Below are 26,719 nucleotides of genomic sequence, written 5' to 3' on the forward strand. Positions count from 1 at the left end.
TCCCCAGCAGTGGAGTAGGTGTTTAATTGTCTAGTGCTGCATACTACGGGTTGTCTCTTAGTAAGGGTTTAACAGTCCATTAGAGGATTCTCTGGTTTTATAATGACTAGACATGGGTCATATTTACGATTGTGATCATTTTACGAACCGGTCGGCAATATCTCCATTTCTGCATAATTGGCTCCTACAGTGATCTGATCTTCATCTAGATTGTAATAATTCATGTTGTTTTAACAAACAGCATAGCGTCTTACAGTGTAAATGGTTTAAACGATCAAGTTCATTAGTACAAAACAATTGTGAACCCTTATATCGCATTAAAAAAATCACCTTTATTAGCAAAACCCACAGCTAAATGGTTTCTGTAAATTTTAACCAGTCCTGTGCAGGATTTAAGAGGTATTTTGTCCCCTGCCTCTATTCAAAAGCATTTCAGTGAATGTATAATGTATTGTTGGCAAGTGGTGAGTTCCAAAGGAAGCTGCTACTTGATACCAGTCATCCATTTCATCTTGTGGCAGACTCATGAACACAGATGTTACCAAGTGAAGGAGCTGCCTCCTCATCCCTGGTGGTGCCCTGAGTGTGTGAGGAGTTTAGAGCGAGCCCTCACAATGACCTCCAAAAGTCCTAGACCCTAGGACCTGGTTTGTTTTCTTCAAATTCTCAACCATATGTCTGACCATTTCTTTAGAAAGCCTTTTAGATGGCACTTTCCTGTTTAATATCTGCTTAAAAAATTTTGACAGGTAGGTGATCGTCTGATTTAATTGAAAAACCTGATTCTAATTGTCTTATTCAGCAAATGATACCGATTGTTTAATTAAAGAATCTGTTCAAGAACGAGTTGCTGATGGTTAAGTCACATTTTATGAGCCATTCACATAGAAATCTAGATCATTTATTCTGACCTTTTCGGTTTGTTCACCTTTTTTCACAACTGTTCACCAAACCCAAATCACAAGCAAGAGATGCTCGAGTGAAAATGTTACAACCTCCAGCTCTGCAGCCTGTGTGTCAAACACAGAATCTCACCCACCTCTCAGTTTGTAGTACACATATGTACAAATGTTGCATGAGCACGAGGTCTGGGACAGATAGCATGAGGGTATCCGAGTGGTAGAAAGAGGCCATACATGTGAGAGTAAGAGAGATGGAGAACACATGGTACCACCACATTACCACCAGTGAAGCATATAGAAGAGACATACTGGCCGAGACTGGATGTGTGGTGGTGTGGCTTGTGAGAAACAAGGTGAACATACTCGCAATGTAACACCAGAACAAAGTTGCTCACACTGCCACTAGTTCAAGCTCCCCCAGCTGGACTAGACGGTGAGCTCATCCCAGCTTCAGTGCTCAAACTTGCTTACCAACACCACCCTGTCCTCGAGGCGGACTGGGCCCAGACGTCTCGGAGCCGAGGGTTTATCACATCGCGGAACAGTGGTGCGTGTCAGGGGGAGAAGGAAAGTGAGCGGGAAGGAGCTGGCACATACGTTAGGAGGATGGGTGGACTACCCTTCAGCTTTTCTCCGTGGAACTGTCAAGCTGTTAATTGATGAGTGGAACACTTCCTCTTCTCCCTTGTGATCCATCCATCCTTCACACACACACACACACACACACACCACACACACTCGCTTTCGATGGGGGAGCATTATTGCACTATAAGCGACACTTACACTTTATTATGAGATAATTATGGTGCATTAGGACAGTTCGGAGCTTAACTCTAAAGCACCACTCTAGTCTAGCAGCCGTTTGCCCGTAATGGCACGTCATGTTGCTATGCGTTTTTAATTATGACAAGCGTTCGGACGACGGTACGCCACTTCAAATAAACGAGTCCAATTAATTGCAGGCGCTGTCGCTTACCCGTCCCTCGTTGAGCATTGGTGATTTATTGTCAAATTAGTGCCTGCCAGTCTAAGCAGGCAGAGAGAGAGAGAGAGAGAGAGAGAGAGAGAGAGAGAGAGAGAGAGAGATGTAATGACTGCGGTGCTGCAATGCCAACAGTGACAGGGTAACGATGAGGTAAAGACGAGAGCTGAAGTGGGAGCTGCAGGTGACTCAGAACAGGTAGGAAGGCTGCGTGTTCCTCTCATACAGGTCCAGTCAGAATCTCCACTGCTGTCATTAAAGCACGAGCTGCCCACACACGCACACAAATTACACTTACACGTACATGCTTGGGGAATCGTTTTTGTGGTAATGATCAGGGTGTTACTAAATCACCAGATCAGGACCAATCCCCCCTCCACACCCTCATTCCAATGCTGTCGTGTTTATTTCTTTTTTTTTAAGGACACATACAAATGACTGAAACAAAGGCACTTAAATCAATGAAACGAAAACAGGACTAGTGTCATTACTGCACATGTTTATTGAGATTAGACTTTTTTTCCATATAAAATTACACTGTAAAGGCTCATTTATATAAAAAAAAAAACTTTACAGATAAAAAGGTCTCTTAGGCAGTATTCTGGAGAATGAAAGCTAAACCAGATCAGAGGGTACTCCAGACCTGACTGGTGACCCACATCATACCGCTGGAGTAAACGTGGCAAACAGCACATCTCATCTTCATCACAATTGGACTGTATACGGATGGTCACATATCTATATGATTCCTTTCCCTTTAAACCATTCCAGTTAGTAAAGGGTTAAACATGAATAACATGGGTTAGCAACGCAAGTTCTAATGTGCAGGTCACAGTAAAAATATTTGGCACTACCAGACGCCCCCACACGTCTACCATTCTAGACACCTTATGGTAAATCTATTCCTCCATCATGAGGTTTTTCTCTTATTAGACAATTGACACAAAAATGTGGTTTTAGTCTTTTTAATAAATAGGAATGATCTTTTCCACATTTTGAAAGCAGCAGTCATTAAAAGAATAGCATTTTTTGTTCAGCAGTTCAAGATTAAGACATAAGAACTGAAAAATTATTTGTAAACATTGAATTGCCAGTGTAGTGCAATGAGATTTCAGGAACCGTTTCGTTTATTGGCATAGTTCCTGTACTATAATGGTTAAAAATTGTAACACATTCTATTCTATAATTGTTAGAATAACTGGCCTCTCAGCCAGGATTAATATCATAGCACCTAGTACCATCTTCCACAGGCTAGATTCTGTCCACGAACAACTTTTTTGACTGACATTTGCTTCCAGTTAAATCTATTTTAATATGATTAAGCTTCTAATTTATCATTTTAGAACCAATATTTTTGGGCCCTTGACACTGCAAAATGTAATCTGGATAACCACACTAACACACAGGGGCCTCTCGATCTATCCCATAGTACCCAAGACATTTTGTGCTTATAATCATGATGAATTTGAGGAGTAGAGCAGATTCTCCTACAGCTGCGTGCTAAAGGACTACAACTCCCAGCACACCAACAGTCTATTTGCACTGCTGCTCTCTTTAAGACTTTAAGAGATGTGCCACTTGTTCTTTGATTCATCATCATTCAGTGAAGTGATGAATGCTGTTCTTCTTCATTCATCATGTTCTCACGACACCATTTTATTTCACAGCCGATATTTCACTCGCTGTATTTACCAACAAAGGGCCTAATGATCAAAGGCTTGGGAAGAAAAAAATGAAAATAAAAAATAAAAGATCTGAATACTGATCCCCTTAGAGCCACACTGGCTGATGTGTGTGCAGACTCGCCCTTGTCCCTGGTGATCTTTGCTGGGTGGGGTTAGTGGTCGGGGAAACCCGGCATGGGGAAGGGTCGGGCAAAAGCCTCCACCCGGAGGCGTAGGTCAGCGAGACGCGCCACCGTCTCTGGGTCCTCCAGCAGGAAGCTCTTGAAGTCCGCCAGCTTTTCTGCATGCCGTCATTCAGAGGGACGAGAGGTGTACAGGAGAGAAGAGGGACAGAGACAGGTAGACGTTAGGAACCTCTGCTGTCTTTAAAACTACCCAAGGGTAGAAGTTCTTTAAAAATCACATGATGAGACTAGAGCAGAGTCTTCCCTTCCATGCTGGATGATGTAATGACTGGTGGTTCATTGAACTGTTAGTAATCAAAGCAACTGACTGACTGGACACTTTCACTTTCATCAACCTCCTTTAAAACGGAGGGTGGGGAAACTTTGAGGACTGGTCCAGGAGGGATATGATGAATTCCTGTGCTCTATTCTCTATATTCTATATTATATACTCTATATACTCTATATTATTTACTCTATATACTCTATTACTCTATATTATTTACTCTATAGTTTTCACTGCAGGTCTTCTTGGACGTGTCTACAACCTTTGCACACCTGCATTTGGGAAGTTTATCCCATTCTTCACTACAGATCCTTTCAAGCCCTGTCAGATTGGTTGGTGATCGTCTGTGAACTGCAATCTTCAGGGCTCTCCAGATATTCTCCAGATATATGGGGTTTAAGTCTTGGCTTTGGCCGCGCCACTCAGGGACATTCAGAGACTTGCCCTGAAGCCACTCCAACACTGTTGTGGCTGTATGTTACGGGGAATTGTCCTGTTGAATCTGTCACCTCAGGTTCAACCTCAGAGTTGGTCTGTGCTCTGGAGACTTTCTTTTAAGAACGTTCCAGAATTTTGCTGCTTTTATCTGTCTCTTCATTGATGCCAGTCTCCCTCTCCCTGCTACAGAGAGGCACACCAATAGCAGGATGTTCTGGCTCTTCAGCCCAAATTTTCATCTTATCAGACCAGAGAATCTCTTTCCATATATTACCAGAATCTTTAACATGTGTCACTTACTGAAGAGTGGATTGTGTCTTGCCACTCTGCCATAAAAGCCTGAATTATGGAGTGTCACACAGATGGTCATCCATACTGTAGGTACTCTATCTTCACAAGAGCTCTTATGTTCTTCTGGGCTTCTGGAACTCACGCAGTTCCTTGAACTATATGACTTTTAATTTTGATCTTCTGGAGTTCCCTCCATAAAATTGCATACAGTATTGTCAAGGTAACGACAATTGTTTCAATAATTTTCTAGACAGTGCAGACAACAAAATTACTTTCATGTAGCAAAATATTATATTATGGCTGATGACGTCAGTGCATCCATATCCAGACATGTCTAAACTATGTCCAATTCAATTCAATTCAATTTGCAACAGGTGGACCGCTGGTTGATGGGTAACCATGGAAACATCAATTAAACATTTAATCCACAACACAATAAAGGGTGCAACAAGTGGCCAGACTTTTGAATGTGCGTGTATGTGTGTATTTATGTGTTTGTGTATTTGTGTTTATGTATATATTGCTATTTCACACGCACATGCACAACTTTATTAGGTACACCTATTCAACTGCTTTTAAGAGCCATTTAACGTGACACCAGTCAATCTAGACATACAGACGCGTTTAAGACAACCTGCTGAAGTTAACACTGATGATGAACAGGTGACTTCAGTGCTTGTGAACATGGGCATGGTTGTTGTTGCTAGAACATTTCAGAAACTGAAGATCTGATGTGATTTTCATGCACAACCATCTCTAGGGTTTACAGAAAATGGTGCCTTATTGATGGCAGTGGTCAGAGGAGAATGACCAGACTGGTTCAATCTGATAGGAAGGCAATCAAATGACCACTTGTTACAACCGAGGTGTGCAGAAGAGAATCTCTGAATGCACAACACATCGAACCTCGAGTCAGATGGGCTACAGCAGCAGAAAACCACACCGGGTACCACTTCAATCAGCTATGATTAGGTCTCTGAAGTCATCATTTACATGGGCCCACATCATTTACAACTGTCCAACAGAAGTTTGGAGAAATGTTGTCTGGTCTGACGAGTCTCAGTTTCTGCTGTAACATTTGGATGGTAGGTCAGAATTTGGTATAAACAACAAGAAAGCATGGATCCATTGATCAACAGTGGTCACAGCCTCTCAGTACTAATACTGACCCATTCCCATCCCTTTATGACCACAATGGACCATCTCCTGACGGCTATGACCATCTCCTGACGGCTATGACCATCTCCTGACGGCTATTTCCAGCAGGATGTTTGTGACACAACATGTCACAAAGCTCAAATCTCAGACTGGTTCCTTGAACATTTGTGTTCACCGTACACAAATGGCCTCCAGAGGCCCCAGATCTCCATCCAGTAGAGCACCTTTGAGATGTGGTGGAATGGATTTGCATCATGGATGTGCAGCTGGCAAATCTTCAGCAACTGTGTGGTGTGAACACGTCCAAACGGACCACATGATTTCTGCACCTAGTTGAATCTACGCCATGGACAATTAAGGCGGTTTTGAAGGCAAAAGGAGCTCCATGTCAACTAACAAGGTGGAGATAAAAAACTGGCTGCTGTGTGTGTGTGTGTTCCCCACACACACGCACGCACACACACATGCAGACAGGAAGGCAGAGCGATCCCGTACTTATTCCCCTGAATTACAATGTATATTCTGTGTTTACCAAAGAGGGCTAAAGTTTAAATCATTTCAACGAATGGTCGTCCACTTGTCTCGTCAACTCACTGGTCTTTTTCTTGACGTCCAGGGCGATTTTGAAACCTTCGTCCAGGAATTCCACGACTTGCTGGAACTCTGCTTCTTTGAACTGACGAGAGGTCAGCGCGGGGGCACCTGTAGCATCACAAGCCACAGCTGAATCACACACCTCAACCCTCGGAGCTCCAGCACTGCAGCTAATAGAAGGTGGAATAGTCGTGCGTGTGTGAGATACAGACCCAAGCGGAGGCCTCCAGGTGTGAGGGCACTCTTGTCCCCTGGGCAGGTGTTCTTGTTGGCCGTGATGGAGACCAACTCCAGAACCCTTTCTGCACGTGCCCCGTCCATTCCCTGTGGCCTCAAATCCACCAGCACCAGGTGATTATCTGTTCCGCCTGCAGGCGGCGTGGACAGAGAGATGGATAGACAGATAGATACAGAAAGAGAGACAATTCAGAAACAACGGTACTCAGTCACATAATCTTCAGTCAAACCTAGCCAAGGATCTCTTGAAGCATCCGATATTAAATTTACTGTCAATCCAAAGAGTCAAGACAAAAAAAATAAAAACACACAAAGAGCAACAACTGCAGAGGTTATCCTGAGGAAGGGCAAACTTGTGTGTGTGTGTGTGTGTGTGTATGTACACACGTGTGTGTGTGTGTGTGTGTATGTGCGTTTGCTTGCCTGATACAAGAGTGTATCCTTTCTCTAGCAACGCTTTGGCCATGGCTTTTGCATTCTTCATCACCTGTTCTATGTACTCTCTGAACATCGGACCGTTGGCCTAGGAAAACAAGGACAGACAGAAATGCCTATGGAAACACACATGGACAGGTCCGCTACAGAGAAGTCTGCTTACAGCTGTTCATTAGGGAGGCAAGTGTACTACAGAAAGTGCCCATGGTGCAAAGCTTCGTTTGACTTTGACTGCTTTGCACTCTTTGTGCTGCCCAAGAGCTGCGGCGTGCTTCAGTTTCACTGGGGCTCTGGACGGGCTCCATCTGTGGGGCCTAATTGGGTTTCAGTGTGTTTGATGCTTTAAGATTTTCTGCAAACTGGATATAAAGGAGAGGTTTTAAAACCAAACCTATGCTGTCCCAGCCATATGACAATATCTCATAAAAGTTTGGAAACCAGACACAAAAACAAACTTTTTTTGATGTTTTATTATATTTGTATTCGATTAGCATTAGTGTATTTTTCATGCAAACGAACATTATTATATCCTTTCTTCATTGGCCTAAGACCTGTGCACAATAGTGCCAGTAGCCTTGAAGAGAGACGCAGTTTGGCCAAAACAGAGCAGGCAACTATTATCTTGGAGTAATTTGCTGGGTTTGAATGTGTCCCTGCAGAAGTCTGATGAGTGCAATGTAACTGTTATAGAGCTACACACACACACACACACACACACACACACACAGGAACGAGGAAGCACCACACAGCAGTGAAAATGACAGAGGTCACATTCACACAAAATTACTGCAATCTGCTCAAGCATTATTCCTATACTCTATGATATTTATAGTGATACCAAGATTATCATCAACATAAGCACTAGCAACTGGGAATAGCTGCAGCGACAGCAATAATTACTGAAAAACCCGGCTTTTCAATCCCATGTGAGTAAAGATAACGTCATAGTTAAATTACGTGTCAGTTCAATTATGTATGCAAAGCCCTGTGTGAGAGAAACAACAGAACGAGGAGATGTCTGGGTGTAGCACACCTGACGGAGGGCCACCGCCACCCCGGCAATGGCGTGATTGTGGGGTCCACCCTGCAGCGAGGGGAAGACGGAGAAGTTGACCTTGTCCTCAAGGTCGTACAGGACTTTGCCACCTTTCTTATCCACGGAGCGCACACCCTTCCGGTAGAATATCAGCCCAGCTCTGAGAGGAGAGCAGTGAAATTTGGCATGCGAGCTGATAAATGAAGAACCAGCTTCTTCATGATCTCCCACTTAAAAACAAGTCTCATCACCTAATGTGTTAAAACTATTGTATTAATTAGCTGATTTAATTACCTAGAGGGAAAGAAATCTTAGCGGTCCCGTGTGCTCATTCATTCATCACACAGTAGTACGCGCGCGCGCGCGCGCGCACACACGCACACACACACACACACACACACACACACACACACACACACACACACACACACACACACACACACACACACACACACACACACACACACACACACACACACACACACACACACACACACACACACACACACACACACACACACACACACACACACTACCTGGCTCCTCTGAGGGATTTGTGTGTGGTCGTGGTGACAAGGTCAGCATGATCAAATGGAGAGGGAACGGCTTTAGCTGCCACCAGGCCACTAATGTGAGCCATGTCTGCCAAGAGATACGCATTTAACTCCGTACACAGCTAGAGAGAGAAAGAGAGAGAAAGAGAGAGAGAGATTAACTAAAACTCTCTTTCAAAGACTACACAGTACCAAAGTAAACACTGCAATTTCCAGGTAAAATATGCTGTTTGTACAGTGTAAAGTGTTGCCTTATTGGAAATAAATAAACACAGAAACGCCCCCTTTCCAACTGATCAACTGATAATTTCATGCAAGAGCCTACTTAATATGCATAATCTGTGCATTTGTGTATGAAATGTTGCTGATCTGATGTTTATCGAGCAGTAAAATCAGGCCACGCCGAGTCGCGGGAACAAACAGGAAACACACGATCTGGTCCTGCGGGAATAAAGAGGATAACGGAGATGGAGAGACAGAGAGAAGAGGATGAAAGGAACGGAGGAAGAGAGTATGTGAGAGAGAAAGAGGCGTGGCCCCGAGGAAGCTTGGCCCGGGTCCCAGCTTTCAAACACACCCCCCCCCCCCCCCAAAAAAAAACTCTTTGGAAGAGCAGTTAAGAGAAGGCTTTACGTACGGCTAAGTAAACACTTAAACACTCCTCAAACACTTAAGTACTATTCTAACAAGCCTTATTTATTTCTTTTTGGAAAGCCCTATATCTTGCGCACAGGCCCTAACCTGAGAGCTCAGTGCATATCTAGCCAAGTGTGCTAGCCAAGGCAGCGGTGTGAGTGAGATTAGCCTGCTAGAGCGGTACCCAGTGCCCCAGTTATCCCAGCGCTGTCAGGTGGAGGAGAGGGGATGCCAGCCACACGCAGTGATGCTAATCACATGTAAGGCCTTTATCATTGGACACGGGCTGCTTTGAAGAAGCTAGCAGGTAGCCACAACACACACACGTAGCTACACAGGTACATAAACGTCCTTCCTGTACTAGCACACACACACACACACACACACACACACACACACTACCTGTACACATACACACATTCTCTCTCACACAAATTCTGAGGAGTCCTAACACTACCACACGTGAGGTACTTCACTGTATGAAAGTGATGAGAGGTTGACAGGAACACAGATCTGGACGTGGAGGAGCTGAACCCTGAGAAGGTAACTGTGTGACCACCACACTTCCTCCACATGGGACAACAACCTGAAAGATCTAATTGCTCTCAACATGCAAGTTAGATGGTGAGATACAACAATGCAAAGCAGATTAGTTTAATGATTTTAGAAAAGAACACATGAAAGAATGACAAAAAATGAAAAAAAATGTAAAATGTAAAATGGCATTCATTTTAACGGAAACATTTTGTAACACAACAACCTCAAAGTAAAGAGTAACCTAATTGTAGTAGCCTTGAAGGTTAAGGTTTCCTCATGAAGCAAAAACAAAGTTTATTATCTTGTGATTAATGTTGGCATCAATTTTATGGGGAAAAAAACAAACAAAAAAAAACCACAGGCGCGCGCGTGTGTGTGTGTGTGTGTGTGTGTGTGTGTGACAAAGATGAGAGAAGCACAGCTCACACACCTCTTCAGATGTGGAAACACACCACATGCCACAGCGCTAAAAACATCCTAGTGATGTAGAGCAAACAGGACCAACAGAGTACGCGTATGAAGCGGAATGAGAAAGAACGGTGTGTGTGTGTGTGTGTAACAAAAGTGCGATAGTGTTGGAGAGAAAAGTGACAGAGAGCATCTGTGTGACAAACAAAGTGAGAGGAAACGGAGGGGGGAAAAAAAAGTGAAGAAATCCAGGAGTGTCAAGAATGAACAATTTAAAAATGTCTTTAGTGTAGAAGAAGAAGATACAGTGCGAGAGAGCAAAGAGGAAGAGGAAGAAGAGGAGGAGGCGTGTTGGCGGCAGCATGTTAGGGAGAACCTACAGCCAAAAGGGCAGACCGTGAGGGAGGAGAAGGAAAGAAAAGGAACGGAATGAAAGGAACAAAGGAAAGCAGACAGACGGGTGAGGGAGAATCGGCGGGGCGAGATGAGACATGGTGTGACGCCAGGAGCGAGACAGGAGCGAGACAGGAGCGAGAAAACGCAAGGGCGAGGAAAAGGTGTGTGGTACCTTCTTCATGCGGGCGTAGTCGATGAGGCGGGCGTAGGCGCTGGTGCCGGCTATCATCAGCCTGGGCCGGAAGAGCCTGGCCGTCATCTCCATCTGGTCGTAGTCTATTAGACCCGTTTTGGGCTAGAGGAGGAAGAAGAGGAAGAAGAGTGACTTCTCCACGTGCGTCACGTGAGTCACGTCATTGCCAGGAAGATTTATTCTCCTTTCTGCGGCACTGGTGTGAATTCCACGCGTTTCATCCTGTTGTGATTCTATAACAAATCCATGTTACGCTGCCGGACGAAAGCAGCAATGGCTCTTTCAGCTTCCTCGAGATGATAACGCATCCATTTAAAGATTTGACTGATAATCACGCAGACAGCGCAGTGCCGTCTGCGTGGTGCGTGTCTGGCCTGATCCGAGATCCCCTTTCTGTTAATGTCTGGGGTTAACGTGGGGGAAAGATGACATTAGCATGGGCCGCTGCCATTGGAAATACATCAGTCTGGGCTGTCCCTATAGCGGAGGGCTGTATAGCCTACCACGGCAACACCGAGCTTAACATTCCATTTACAACTCATTTCTGCTCCTCCCCCCACACAGGTGGCAGTCTCCCTCCGTCCGTCTACACCTCTCTCCCAGCCCCGGCCAGCCATCTACTCACTCCATCACTGGCGCGGGCTCTGAGCGGGTCTGTGTGCATGCGAGTGTGTGTGTGTGTGTGTGTGTGTGTGTGTGTGAAGAGGAGAGCGAGGCCACGGCCCGCCTGTCGATTTCCTATTATCTCTCCCGTAGAGAGGGAACTGCCCTCTCATCCATCAGGAGCAAGAGCAGGGAGACAGCGGACACCCCAACACATTGATCACCCCAAAACTCTGCCGCTCCGATGGGCTGCACACACACACACACACACACACACACACACACACGTACAGACGCAGGCCCTGATCAATGAGGCCTCGACACTCCTGGAGACGGGCCAGCAGATGTTAGCCTGGTTATCAGCACACGCACACAGCTGAGAGCCATTTACACAGTAAGGAGTAAATAAATGAATAAAAAACAAGTAGATATTACAAAAAAAAAACAAAAACAACAACAAAAACAAGAGGAGGGGTGGGAGATCCATCCAGACATGTGATGGACTTCTCAAAAGCCCACACTTCAATCAGGCCTACTGCGGCCACTCGGAGACAGACTGATTCGTTTAATGCAGTCTTGAAGTGGGGGGGTCAAGTATTGACAAAGCGATCAGCGTTGACTAATAAAGTGAGGGGAGGAAGACCGGACGTACGTCGAGCTTGTACGGCATGGACTCAAAGTAGATGGACGTGGCCGAGATGCGCTTCACATCAGACATGTATCCGTGGGTGAGGCTAGAGAGGGGGAGAGAGAGAGAGAGAGAGAGAGGGGGGGGGGGGGGGAGGAGAGGGGGAGAGAGAGAGAGAGAGAGAGAGAGAGAGAGAGAGAGAGAGAGAGAGAGAGGGGGAGAGAGCAAACACATAAGTATCAGAATAAAGAGCTGCACAGGCCTATACATTACCTCATTAGCTCCTGTAACATATCCACTGTCTGCTGCACTGAAGTGGTAGAGGGTGTCGGTACATATGCGAGCGCAGAGCATAAATGCACTGGTCTTACACACACACACACGTCCATTAGGCAGGAGAGTGGAGGAGTGCGCGTGCGTGTTAGGGAGCGTCGCTGAGGGAACGAGGGATGAGGGCACTCGGCTGAACCTCAGGCAGAGGGGACGAATGCTGGTCTCACTAAAACGGAGAGGAAGTAAAGTGTGCGGGGTATCGGGAGACAGATGAACAAACGCAGGAGACCAGGTCTGAAACAGCAGCCTGAGAGAGTCTGGTGGCCGTTCCTCAGAAGGACACGTGAACTCAGGCATTTCCACTACCATATATGGCAGTGGGTGGGGCGTTCTTGATCTCCGCCCACTAATCCCACCAATAAATCACCTTCTTTTCCCTCAGAAAACCTGAAAGGCGTGCTGGACATTGCAACATGGTGTCTGACTGTTTCTTCTCCAGTGCTCCCATTCTTTCACTGACTGGCTGTCAAACTGAGGATGACCTTGAGGAAGTGATGAAGGGCAATATGCAATTTGAATCAATGTTTAAAAAAAAACCCCTCAGAAACAGTCGTGTAATTAGTCACCTCCTACAATTCACTCATGTTGACAGCTCCTCTTACTGAGCAGTGCCGAGATATCAGAATCTGTAGTCCTAATACATCTGAAACTCAAAACAAAAAGTTGTTTTGAGTCAGAAAACGACATGTTTTATTGATTTTTATTTCCTTCCATTTTATTTATTGATTATGCACTTTAAGTCAATTTGAATGTTTCAAACAACTCTCCAGACACAGAGCGATCCATTAATAAACGTTTTCCAGGAGAAACGTTTAAATGGTGCGTGTGTGTGTGTATGTGTGTGTGTGTGTGTGTGTGTATGTGTGCGTGCGGGGGCCACCCACTGTCCTCCGTCGGGCAGGTCCAGGCCCATCAGGCGGTCGTGGGGCTTCAGCACGGCCGTGTAGGCGGCCAGGTTGGCGGGAGACCCGGAGTAGGGCTGCACGTTGACGCCCCAACGCTGCGGGTCCAGATCAAACACCTCCAGGGCCCGCTTCTGGCACAGCAGCTCGATCTGGTCCACTACCTCGGCGCCACCGTAATACCTACACACGCCCACGCACACACACACACACAAACGCGCGCACATACGCAGGCAGTAAGAGATGATGTTCTAAAAATACTATGGTAATAAAGCGTACATAACACCAGTACAAGGACCGGATTTACAGTATGGTGCATTTCATAATTCGTTTTCTGCTTAAAGAAAGTGTTAACAGCAAGCAAACCATCACTGAAGGTGCAGATGTGTTGACGCACACTAACCTCTTTCCTGGGTAGCCCTCCGAGTACTTATTATTGAGACAGGAGCCCAGGGCCTCAAGAGCTGCTCTACTGCAGAAATTCTGGGACACGGACACACACACACACACACACACACACACACACACACACACACACACACACACACACACACACACACACACACAAACAGTGCAGAGTAAATATTTGTTTGTGGTGTTTATCCTAAACCTTGGGCTATCGCCCCTGAGGAGTGAGAAAGAAAGTAGTCTGTACAGGGTGACAGCCTGACAAACCTCTACTCATAATATCCCAGCACGACCCCCCCCCCCCCCCCCCCCACCACCACTATTCCTCTTACTGCCCTTCACACGCACACACGCACAAGGCTAATGTTTGGCCTCAGATCATCACACAGCACAGTGCAGCCAGCAGCTCTCAACGGCACGCCACCATCACGCTGGGAAGAGACCCAACACACAAATTGGAAACGCAATTGAGGACTTCTGCACTCTTGTTGCACAAGCACGCTTGCACCACAGGTAGGAGAGAGAGAGAGAGAGAGATATGAAGGAAAGAGGGAGAGAGGGATGGAATGGGAGGAGGTGGAAGGGAGCGAGGGGCAGAGAAAGAGAGGAGGAAGAAGGTGTTGGAGAGGAAGAGTGTGTGAGGCTGTTCTCACACTAGTTTCCTGCCCTACGCTGAGTTTACAACGTGCCAGCTGCCTCACACACGTCCACAAACAGGAGTGTAAAACACGGAGAAACAGGTAAGAAGGTGCAGAGAGCAGCTGGAGAGGTTCACAGCACGGTGGAGGAACAGCTCCCGTCTCTGTGTAGTTCACAGCGGATAACGAGCTCAGGACCACAGCGCTAAGCAGTCTGGTACCGCTGGGGCTGCGGGTCAGCAACGCAGAAGCTCCCGGGGAGACGAGCGGCGGAAACGCCGGGCCACGTGTCTACTTCTGCCGACACATGCACCGCTACGTTCCGTTCTCCCGGTCCGAGCCTGTATGGAGTATTCAGGGTGTTCGCTGAGCCGAGGAGAACAACCGCCGAGTAACCAGCGAGCAGCACCACGCCCGAGCGCCGACGCCACACTTTACCCGCCATTTTCAGCGCTGGTTTTATCCAGTTATCCAGCCCGTGTCATTAAACACAGACGCTTCATTCAACCGAAGACTGAGCTCCACAACGGTGTTTTCATCTTCTGCTCTTTAACAAACAGCAGGGCTGCCGCTACACCAAGGGCTCCACCTTTACGGTGACCTTCTCTTCAATGAGGGAGACGCCGACACTCATCTGAAGATGAACTACTATCTCAGTAAAGTTCTACATTTAGATGAGGTGTAGTTTTGTAGCACTACGTTAACGACCACGCACCGACTTCGCAGGCAGGCAAACATTTCAGAGCTGTTTGTGGAGGACTTGGGCATTTCTTTGAGTTATACAATTTTGAACTTCCAAAAGAAACGCGATGTAAACTTTGTTACTAAAAGCCAATTTGTAGTGGACAGCTCATAGCTGACCTTCATTAACTAGGTTGCAATCAACAGATGGGCAATTACTTTTTCACACCTGAAAACTCTAGTGTTACTTACATAAAGCAGAGGAACAAAACCTCTAGTTGTTTCCCCTGTCAGGCTTCCCCCAACACAACTGAGTCACCCATGTTGCATTAACACCTAAAGAGCTCCAAAGAGCATAATGCATATACATCGATAGCCTGCGTTTGCTTTGTGAACAATGTGTCTTACCTTGGAAACTCGCTGAAGAACAAAATACAGTAACAATAAAAACGAGAGATGACGGAATCGAACTCTTCTGTACCAGCTGACACAAACGCATTGCATTCTTCTACAGCAAGACATACACAGTCGACATCACACAGAAACCCAACGCTTTTTTTTATAACCATGCAATCCTGTGACATTTCGGGACAAATCTGTTACAGAATATGACTGGGGTTTCTTCTTTTCCCCTATTAGATCTGATCTCTCATGTTTCTGCTGGCGTGTGCCTGATACCGACACCATCAGATCATCTCTAGCAGAAATGTTCCACAAACCAGAAGTTTTTCTCATGATAAAACTACATTACAGCTTCACCTTTACAGAGAGTTATCAAACCACAGGCCCATGTGCTGCAGAATCCTAACAATAATTCTGTTTCAGAATGAAACGACATGTCGGGTTCTCTGGAGCATTACCACGTCTTGTTCATTCAGTCTTCCATGGTACTTGGTGGTAACAATATAAGAAAACCTATCAGGGCATGTCTCAGTAAACAAACACACTCTCGGGTCTGTAGGTGTGGAACTGGGAGCGCACACACATACACATACACACACACACACACACACACACACACACATACACACACACACACACACACACACACACACACACACACACACACACACACACACACACACACACACACACACACACACACACACACACACGCGCGTGCAGCAGTATGAGTCAGGCGTGGCAACAGCTCAACCTCCCAGATGGTTGAAGGGAGGCCGTGCGCCCCTCCGGTGCCCTCCACGGAGACGGTCCAGGTCCAGGAGGAGACCAGAACTCCAGCCGGGTGGTACCGCCGCTGCCTCTCAGCCCGAGGAGCTGGCTGCCACTTTAATAGCTTCCACTATGTAGCAAAAGTGAAGGATCACCATTAATCGAACTGCGATGGCATACAACCATTAATCAAGACGCAAGTTATGCAGGTTGAAAGCTGAAACGCCGCCGTGTCACAGAATAACCAGTACAGCTCAGGAACATTCATGGCCATTAAATGACTCAATGTACTGGTTGAGTAATGACTGGTTTTACTTTTTGGTGTACTGGTAAACTAGACGGACGCACTGAATATCTAGAATTTAGGAATGCCGTCCCTTCGTTTAGAGTCCAAATGAGGTATGAAGAAATGGTTCGTTCCACAGCTCCATGTTCCCGCGTGATCGTTCGCCGCATCTGGCGTGTGTATCTCACGTCTGAGTTGTGACAAAGACAGATGTGTTAAAATGGCAAGTTAGGTTTGCACAGGGTAGCAATCAGCCTGGGATATGGCTGCGCACAGGACACGCCCCACACGCACGATGTGGGCGTGGCCTGCATTTGCATAGTGGAACGCGAGAGGCGCAGCAGCAGCGTGAGGGCGGGTCTGGAGACCAGGGCACATTTGTGACCTCACACACGATGTTAAGCGCACTCAACGGTTTGATAACTTGTGCAGTGCTAGGAAGAGGCAGGCTTCTTCCCCTCGCAACATTCTGACCCGACGGCTGATAACAAAGAACTACAGATAAACACCACAACACAGCGTTCGTCTGCATTGTGCGGATACAATAGGAAGAAATCTCAATCAGTCTGGTTCATCAGGTGAAAAGAAGCGTGCTGCCCTAATTCTGAACGCAAGAACAGGACGGCAGTGACGAAGAGCACAACTCTAACCATTCAGTTCGCAAACACTGGAATCAAAAATCTCACCGACTGGGTTGCACTTGAGAACCGCAGGACAGAAAACGCATAATCGCCACCAGTGAACGCACCATACATTTAACATAACCTAACGTAGCGTAATGTAATTACAAACTGCTTAAAATACAAACGAGCGCTCAGCTCGCGCACATTATGCCTCATGTAGTTTCAGGAGTCCAATTAGTTAATCGTGTGCCTACGAGCTCCAAGGTTTTCAATGAGCTGTGTCTCTGCAATAAACTTCATTAGTCAAATTACAGACGGAGGGAGAGGCCAGAAGCCCCCACCACACAAGATGGCCGCCATACTTCGCAGCGTCTCAGATTACCTCAGAGGCGATGAGCTCCAGGCCGCGACACTGTCTGTCCTTCTCCTTCTGCAGCAGCTCCCACATCTCGGGGTCGTCCTGGGCCAGGCCGTCCTGCCCGCTCCAGGGCTCGCGGTGGGTGTCGCGGGCCGCGGCCGAGTGCTGCCCCCTGGGGCCGGCGCTCACGCCAGGCAGGCCACGCCGACACAGGGGCTGGGGACACACACACAGAACCACAGTCGTCGAAGAGACGGATTTCAAAACAAAGCCGGCACACAAGTCACGTTTTCAGGTACGTCCCAGTGAAGGCTCAGAGGATTACCAGCACCCGAGAAGTACCTCCTCTCTCAAACAAAGGACTCTTCTGCTACATTTTGGATCTGCTTTTTCGTACGGGCTGTAACACCCTGCTTTAATATACATGTATTGCTTTAGCGCCATGCCCTGACTAAACTCCATCAAAATCTTCATTTATGCAGAGAAGCCCAAATGAGATAAAGGCTTAATACAAACTAAATAAAAAATATACTAAATAAAAAATGTGTAGTAATTAAAATGCAACACATACAATGTAGTCTGATGAAACGTTAACTTTTATCGAGCCGGGTGCCTGGAATAAATCTGAACTAACTGTAGGGTCTTGTAAACGAATATTAAACAGTCGCTTTCATCTCACAGCCAGCCTGGGCCAGCCCATTTTTCAAGTGGAGCTCACAGTGGAATCGTCTGCATTGTAGCCTGGAGCTGGATGGTAAACAGAACACAAGAGGCTGGAAGGTAGAGGCAGAATAATGCAAATGAAGATTTCACACTTCAGCTGTATTGACACGGCCTCCTCAGCCGTCTGAGTGGACCCCCCCGGCCCCCCCACCTCGCTGGCAGACGGGGCCAGACGGGGTTGCGACCAGACCTGCCACGATAACGCATGCGATGGCACTGTTCCACGTTAACTGCTTTTTATGCGTAACAGTCTAGAGCGTCACAGTATTTCTGCTATTATTTCTGCTAAGGTGATCATTTAGACCGAATCCTATTAAATATCGAGGCAGTACAGCCAGAGCAGAGAAACCCAGGAGCAAACGGCCCAAGACGCCCCAATAAGGTAGTGCTGAGAGGGAGACCTTTTATCTTTTGATCACTATTATTTATTATTAATTGATTATTGTCTTCATATTATGAAGAGGCTACATTCATAACTTTGTGGGACAAAGAACTTGGCAACATTTGTGTATTACAAAAATGGAACACGTTAACTCATGGGCAGAAAAAAAGATAAATAAATAAAAGAAAGTGTCATCATTTTGACATCTAAGACTTTCGGAGTCTGAACTAGAAATGAGAGCAGACCAACACATGACCGTAAAGTGAGAGATTATTCTTGACTCCTCCAGGTTCAGAATGAGCACCAGGAGTGTTGAGGCGGGTGGTGGTGGTGGAGTCACGGTCCGCTCACGCCTGCCGGGCTGGGACTACCAGGGAAGAGGCGTGGTCGCGCTGCGGTCAGCCCTCCTGATGAGACGTTACCGTCGCACTGTGGCGTGGAGGGGCGGACCGACCCGCTCGGCTCTTATCTGACCACGCACACGTTTCACCGCCCTGAAGCACACGCCCCTCCCCCGCCAGAGCTGGGCTGCGTCCCCTCCACGTGGCTCTCTTGATTCTACGTCGAAGCCCTCGTCATCTTTTCACCGTCTGGCTTTTCTTTTCTCTTCTCTCGTGCTGGAGTGCAGCATCGGCCGACAACTTCTGCGGAGTCCTAAATCCACTCCGTCCTCGTTCCTCGAGCTTTCAAAGGCAGAGGAACGCCGAGGGTTCGGACAAAAAGAGCTCGGCGGGACCAGCGTACGCCACGTCGCGGCCGTTCCCTCTTTTCGTGAAAACTTTGGGTTCCACAAACAAAATTACCATGCCAATGTTTATAGTTAATAAATGCCCTGAGGCAAGAACTTCATAATCTACAGTAATAAAGGTAATGGACCCCCTGCCAGAACCATTGTCCAATCCACCGATGCTTCTTGCTCCATGGGAGGCCAATGGTGTGATGGACTGCTTCATTTAAAAACTGTTATTAAAAAACAATTAAGTCAGTGATGTGGGAGAATTTGGAGAGGATGTATGATAGACTGGCGTAGCCTAGCATGAGAGGCACGATGGCTGGAGTGGTCTCGGTCACTTCATCACCCCACCGCACGGCTAAGGTGGGAACGCAGGGCGCTTCATCGATGTAACGGGTAATAACTGTAAACCTTATGAGTAAATAAATAACACTAATGAGTGCTGCGATAGCCTTTAGGGGATTTTACTAAATGAATAAGGCATTCATTGCTTTAGTGCGCACACACACACACACACACACACACACACACACACACACACACACACACACACACACACACACACACACACACACACACACACACACACACACACACACACACACACACACAGGGCAAAACTGATATAGGTTACAGCCATTACTGGTTAGGCTTGGCTGTGAGATAACTAATAACATACACTGAATAGAGTTCATTACCAATAGACTTAACCGTGTTATATTATAGATATGAATATAGCCAATGACGAAATACACATGGCAACCGTAACTTGCTCGTTGATCAGAGGAAATAAGACAAGAGCTCAATCTGAAGATGAACACCCTTTCACACACACACACACACACACACACACACACACACACACACACACACACGGGTCAGGTCGGGAGGTGCCCGTGCGAGGGCTCTCAGAGCAGGGGCGAGGACGCACGGCGGGACTGACCTTCCGTCCTGCCAGAGCACCGATGGCGGGACGTCACGTGCACGCCCACCTGTCTCCTGGGGGCCGCCTCGCACTGCAGCTCACGCACGTGTGCAGGCGCACACGCACACACAAATATATCACACGGGTCATTACTCTCTGAAGGGACTCGTCCTTTGCTGTCTGCTCTTTCAGCAGGGACACAAGGACCAGAGCAATAGAGAAGGGAGCAGAGTGATGTCTAAGGATTGTGTGTGTGTGTGTGTGTATATATATTATATATATGTATACACACATATATATACACACACACACACACACATGCATATATATGGCTGTCTCAGTGCAAGTCACTGTAATGAGTCTCTGTAGTGTGGCACACACACACACACACACACACACACACACACACACACACACACAATTACTTTGGAGCACTATCACCACTTACTGCTGATAATAATTAAAAATATTCTGAAGATGGAAAAAAAAGATGAGAATTCCAGCTGATAAGGCACACGGACCAGATCTGTCATGGAACTATTTTAGGAAGTACAGAGATGTGACGCGCTCTGAAGGTGAACTTTGAAGTGGGAACTTTGTTGCATGGAGATGTAGATAAAGTGGAATACGGGCAGCGCGGCTCTCTCACGCGGCCCCTCGGCTTGGCCAGAACGTCACCACGTTTGTCATGTTCTGCGCGTACCACTTCACATCTGACCTTTCTGACTCGCATAAGAAAGCGGCCTGAAACGGAGGGGAAAAGTCATTTCGTTTTACTTATGATTTTTTTTCTTTATTTCCTTTTTTTTTTTGGTTATTTCTTGTTTCCAAGGAAGGAGTCAATTTTACAGATGACTGCTGTCCAACAAGGTCTCACCGGATGACAATCAGCCTTGTAACACGGGTGACGGAGGGCGAGCGCCGGACGAGGGACGGGGAGAGCGGAGGGGCGTCGACGGGCCGGAGCACTGACAGGCGATCTCTCCTCTCACTGTCAGTGACTAATAGGGGAGCGGCCGTTACAAATTACCCAGCGATTTGGCCGAGGTAGGCGTGAGGGCAGGGGGAGCGGGCGGAGCGGGCGGACCGAGGGGAGAGGGGGGGACGCCTCTCCCTCCCTAACGTCCGGCTCCTCGCTGCCCCGGAGGGGAGTGACACGGAACAATCAGGAGCGTGGAAAGCCAATTTCCCGCAGAGAGCGGGAACATTATGGCCGTAATCCTGGAGATGGAGTCGGGCGCGACCAGCGATCCTGGAACGCGTCTGCAGCAGTCGGCCCGTGTTTACCGGTGCATGATGGGACACAGCTGGGCTCGCCGAGGTGAAAGAGGAAAGGCTCGCGAGCGTCTCGTCGGTCGTTTCGGGGGACAGGAACGTGAGGAGGGGGGGGCTGAAGAGATCTTATTTAATATGCATCTAGACTAACTGTGCATTTTTGAGTGGCTGCTCAATCAGTTCGCTTGGCTGCGGGATGTGACAGGAGAGTCCTGCCAATGCCATCACAAGCAGCGGGACCCAGCCCCACAACCCAGCCCCGCCCCTCCCTCCCTCCCTGCCTACCAGCTTTTGCAAAACTGGGACTTTAGCAGAGCAGGGCTAAAAATAGAGATGAAACCATTTAAATATATGATTCTAATGAATTTTTAAGTAGCTTTTCAATCTGGAGTTGACAATCCAAATGTAACAGTTTCTTCTCTCTCTTTATACACAACTGGAAAAATAAGATATATGGTACAGATGAGGAATAATGAACCTGCACAAATTAAAAGGAAGCAGAAGGCTTCTCTCAACCCCCTCCCCGCAGTGGGACAGCTGGGTGTGCACCCTGATTACCACTGCCTGTAATTATCAATATGTCTGCAGGTATCGTAGCCAGGTTAAGTATTACTGCTCTTTGGGACATTCAAACCTGTCTCATCCAAAATCACATGGGCATATGGGATCGGAAGGGTGTGCTTTCAAAGTAACGATTTCATTGGCTGAGGAAAAGAGTTGAGCTTTGGCTCTTTTGAATATATTATTATGCAAACACAACAAGAAGAAGTTAATTATTGAGTCGTCTGGTTAGCAGTGCAGCGTATGAAAGGAAAGAGATAAGGCAGCGTGGGCTGCCAAGTGGCGGGGCCAGCGAGACAGGCAGACACACGACGCTCCACTGCTCACTCTGAAAGAACCCGTTTCACCGTTACATGGCCAGGCTGGCGGGAGAGAAATAAAAGCGGCTTCAGACGAGCGTGGCTCTCCTCAGCCGTTCGGCTGGAGTCGATCTGGCACCGGATCTGTTCGGCGTGGTTGAGGAGCACAGCTTTAACTTGGCCAAAACCATCCTGAGACTAGCACGGTGACAACCACCCTACATTCGCTCAGACGAACTGGCCCCATCTTTCCACTCCAATTCTTGCAGGTCACTAGATGGGTAAGATCTCAGCAAAAAAAAACAAAAACAAACAAAAAAAACTGTGTTTATGTCAAATCTGCTGATCTAGCAAATCTACAGATACCTAGACTAGTGTGTGTGGTTCTTGCTGGAAGAAGAAAGATACAACCTGTACTTCAAACCTCATACCCGTAACTAAATGGAACCTTAACAAAAGATGAAGAGCTGGTCAGAAAAAGCTGAAACGACATGCGTTTTCACATTACATTAGAGGCACAGGGAATTTATTTAGGTCTAGACTATTGATAAAATCATCCAAGCACTGGACTTTCTAATAAAGCCGTACTAAGTGATCTGAAAGGATAGGTGGGCACCATGAAAATATGCCCCATTATTAAAAAGCTGAATGTTAACCCATTATGTCATTATCCTTGACTGTTTTTGCCTCAGTTGCAAATTTTTCTTGTTCCTTTTTGACAGGCCTAGTTAATGTTTATAAATGGACATTTAGAATTTTCTTTTAAAATTTGACAAATATTTTTCTGGTGCAGTTTGCTCCAACCTTCTAACAAACCTTAGTAGGCCTATATCACAATAAGCATTGTGTATTATTCAGTTGCCTTCAAATGATGTGTTTGTACTGCGCAGTACTGTATACATGTGATGTTCACTTTGTTTTAACCAAAAAATATCATTAACTAAGTGCAAAAATGGTACGCGTAAGTTCATAGACTATTGCTGACACTGCATTTCTGCACTTTGATCTTATAGGTTTTTAAGTATCAGGAGACCTACTTTGTTTCCAACACAAAACATAACTGGGAAACTAAATAATTAAGTATCTATCTGTTCATCAGAACATACAAATACAAATAAATACACCCGTCTGATCCAAATTAAATATTTTGTGCATTCCATGACAAATGTATCCTCTGTTGCACTTACATAAACACACACACTCACACATACACATACATCACAGTCATTTGTGTAGTTTTTCCAAGTGCTGTATGTCTCAGGTACACTTTCTGTTCTTCTTACAGGAGCAGCAGTTGGTGAACCATTGCAGTGATCATTTGTGCGGAGTTCTTTATGCCCTTCTGTATTTTCCCTTTTTACTTTCTCTCCCCCTCTTTTCTATCTTCTCCTATCTTCTTATGGTCCACGTAACCCCAATTATTGTATCACTATTGTACTGTATTATACTGAATTGTTTTCATTTGTTTTCATAAAAACAAAGTTGTCCTCCAAAGATAGGGGGTGGAGGTGGGCCAAAAACAAACATATCTGTTCATCAGGGCATACAAATATAAATAAACACACCCGTCTGATCCAAAATAAATATTTTCAATTTTCTCCAAGTCTCTTTATTGATGAGCTAATGAAAACTATGTCTGGTCCTCTAGTTAGTTGTTTGTGTGAATTAGTTAGTTGTTTGTGTGAATTAGTTAGTTGTTTGTGTGAATTAGTTAGTTGTTTTGGTGTTAGTTAAGTTAGTCCCGTTATGATGAAAGGGGGCCTAGACTGTTGCATCATGGATCAATGGCCTAACCACGAGTTGGGTGTAACACAGTAAACTACTAGAACAACCATTATGTTTCACAAACCACGTAGATTAAAGCACCACGCTGCTTCATTTCCACAGGACTACAGTGAGTTAGTCCCCATGGAGCTGAACTCACAACATATTCATTTAGGAACATTTACATTTGTAAACTCTTAAAACGAGACTCAAAATTCGTTTTTCAATTTAGAGACTTAAGCTTCTAGCTCTCTTGCTAGCTTACTTCACCCCCAGAGCTAATAAACGCAGGTGGGGTTTGTAACGTTGTTGTTTTTCATGCACAACGACACATTTGCTTATGTTTATATAATCCCGCCTGTGTGTTTAATATCGTTAGCTAGCTAGCTAGCAGCTACCGTATCATAGCAACGGCTCTTATTCAGCGCACCGTTCCAGGAAGACAGCAATAGCTACTGCAGAGTCAAGCGTGCACGCGCCACACCACAACCTCGCGAGCTTAGATAATGATACTAAAGCAGTAACACTTCATACCTATTGAGAGAGAGATGCGTGTGTGCCTGTTTAATAGCGTTTAAATAAACATCATTTTGTACTCACCCTGAAAAAATGCCTTAATGTCAGTGTCAACATCATGGTAACGTGGCGTGAAAGCGCAAAGCACTAAGCCTCTTTTGCACACATTGGTCCCGAAAGCCAGCAGTAGTCGAGAACGACCTGCGCGTCGTGTTCATGGGAGTTGTAGTTTTATATTCATGGGAATTGTAGTTTCTTCTATTTGACGGCCTTAACGAACATCGTCGCCTGGAACATGATCACGATTGCATAACACATGGCCTATATACACTTATATTGGAAAGGACACTATTTTTGTCACTGATCAAAAGTGGAAGAACCTCACAGCAACCTTAAAACTCCATTATAGGAGTTGAAAAAAAGAGGTGATGGTCTTTTTGTTGATTCTGATGATGAATAGGACTTAAAATTGATCACTAGAAACAAGACCTTAGACATCATAGCATGTAGAGTGTACACTTTTTGCAATAGTACATCAATACTCTCCCTCTGTTTTAAGATGCAACCCTGCTTTACAGTAATATATTGTAGCCTGTGTTCCTGCTTATGTATATTTTTATATTTAGTATTTTACTGTATTTGATATTGAATATGGTAATATTACAAGAACAAACATCCTTGTTTGCATGTGTTTCATTCAGGAAACATTTTGGAAACATTTTATTTTTGTAAATAAAGCTTTTGTTTCTATTTTTTTTACAGTGCTACATTGCTAGAACTATCACTATTACTACTAATAATAATAATAATAATATACTGTAAGAGTGTTTAACAAACAGGTTAACTTTATTCTTTTTTTTCTTTGCCAGAAATACTGCAATTTTTTGGTATTAGGATGTTTGTTCCTCTCTATATACATTTACTCTCCATTTTAAACAAACATATGAGAACATCCTCCTTAAACATGTCACAGAACAGAGGCCCCCTGACGGTTGCCACGGTCAGCAGTGGCAGTAACCTGTTGTCTTGTTGTTGTGACGTTGTGTGGGCGTGTCTGATTAGGGAACCCACCACCTGAGGGTTGTTTGTCTGTCTATATGTCTTGTGTTTGTACCAGTTGACTGCTGGTTATTGTATCCTTCGACTGGATTATATCACGGGTTTTGCATTGTTGCACTTTATTCATTAAATCTTCCATTTTCTCTGAGACTGGCATGATCCCTTCCTTCTTTTTTCACACTCCCTCTCCCATCACACATGTACTTCATATGAAGAAATGGAAAAGCAAAATGTATTCAATAGTTAGTCTGAAGTGAATTTAGTAACACAAAAATGATCGGTAAATGATATGGTTATTTCAAATAAAGATTTGTGAAACTAATTACTTCTGCAAGCAAACAAATGATCTTCAACATAAAGCTGTATTTACATAAAGCTGAAAAAAGAACAGGTGAAAACCATTACCATTACAGGGTAGTGTTTACAAACAAGCAATGATTTTTGTGAGACCAATCCAGGAAATTATTCCAAATATCAATTGCATTGCCTGTTCCTATTTCCTAAACAAAGATCAAGGGGTATAACTTCTGAACATGTTGCAAATGGTGATATAAGTTAGAGAAGAAGTGCAAACATCTAGACCCCTTTGTAAAATGCCTATTTTAAAATGCAATATAACATTGAATTAAAGTGAAATTGTCTAGCCTGGAGAGTTTACTGCCAGCTCATAGAATTCAGCCAATGAATTTTGTGACCCAAAAATAATTTGTTATCATATCAGAGCACAGAGATAACTCTTTAAAAGTGTCATAACTTGATAATACATGAAACAATTCCCTTGATAGGACTGTCTAAAGATAAAGTTCCTGAGGTGCTGTTATCCAGCAATGAGGACACATGCATTCCAGCTGACAGCCTTATATCTCACTATATTTTAAGAACCTTAATACACCAGAAATAGAATGAAAGAACCAACG

At 45.5% G+C, this 26,719-nt stretch overlaps 1 protein-coding gene and 1 long non-coding RNA gene across 2 annotated transcripts; one reads left to right on the top strand and one right to left on the bottom strand.

Moving 5' to 3' along the window:
- Positions 1 to 2,366: 2,366 nt before the first annotated feature.
- Positions 2,367 to 24,984, bottom strand: shmt2 (serine hydroxymethyltransferase 2 (mitochondrial)). Its single transcript, XM_077014304.1, has 12 exons — positions 24,828 to 24,984; positions 17,590 to 17,781; positions 13,802 to 13,881; positions 13,381 to 13,581; positions 12,188 to 12,269; positions 10,912 to 11,034; positions 8,745 to 8,884; positions 8,206 to 8,368; positions 7,161 to 7,260; positions 6,713 to 6,868; positions 6,501 to 6,608; positions 2,367 to 3,849 (listed from the first exon to the last, which is right to left on the bottom strand). The coding sequence occupies exons 1-12, from the start codon at positions 24,861 to 24,863 to the stop codon at positions 3,722 to 3,724; spliced, it is 1,509 nt and encodes a 502-aa protein (XP_076870419.1). The 5' UTR covers positions 24,864 to 24,984; the 3' UTR covers positions 2,367 to 3,721.
- On the top strand, positions 20,991 to 24,061 carry LOC143521439 (uncharacterized). The gene is made up of 2 exons (XR_013132751.1): positions 20,991 to 22,744; positions 23,749 to 24,061. It is a non-coding gene; the product is annotated as an uncharacterized LOC143521439 (long non-coding RNA).
- Positions 24,985 to 26,719: the final 1,735 nt, after the last annotated feature.

This window comes from Brachyhypopomus gauderio, chromosome 8, assembly GCF_052324685.1.
Source record: "Brachyhypopomus gauderio isolate BG-103 chromosome 8, BGAUD_0.2, whole genome shotgun sequence".
Taxonomy (NCBI): domain Eukaryota; kingdom Metazoa; phylum Chordata; class Actinopteri; order Gymnotiformes; family Hypopomidae; genus Brachyhypopomus; species Brachyhypopomus gauderio.

Coding starts and splice junctions, on each gene's coding strand:
- shmt2 (XM_077014304.1), bottom strand. CDS start 24,863: ATGATGTTGACACTGACATTAAGGCATTTTTTCAGG. Junction 13,582..13,801: donor GAGGGCTACCCAGGAAAGAG/GTTAGTGTGCGT, acceptor GGGCGTGTGTAG/GTATTACGGTGGCGCCGAGG. Junction 6,609..6,712: donor ACCTGGAGGCCTCCGCTTGG/GTCTGTATCTCA, acceptor GTGATGCTACAG/GTGCCCCCGCGCTGACCTCT.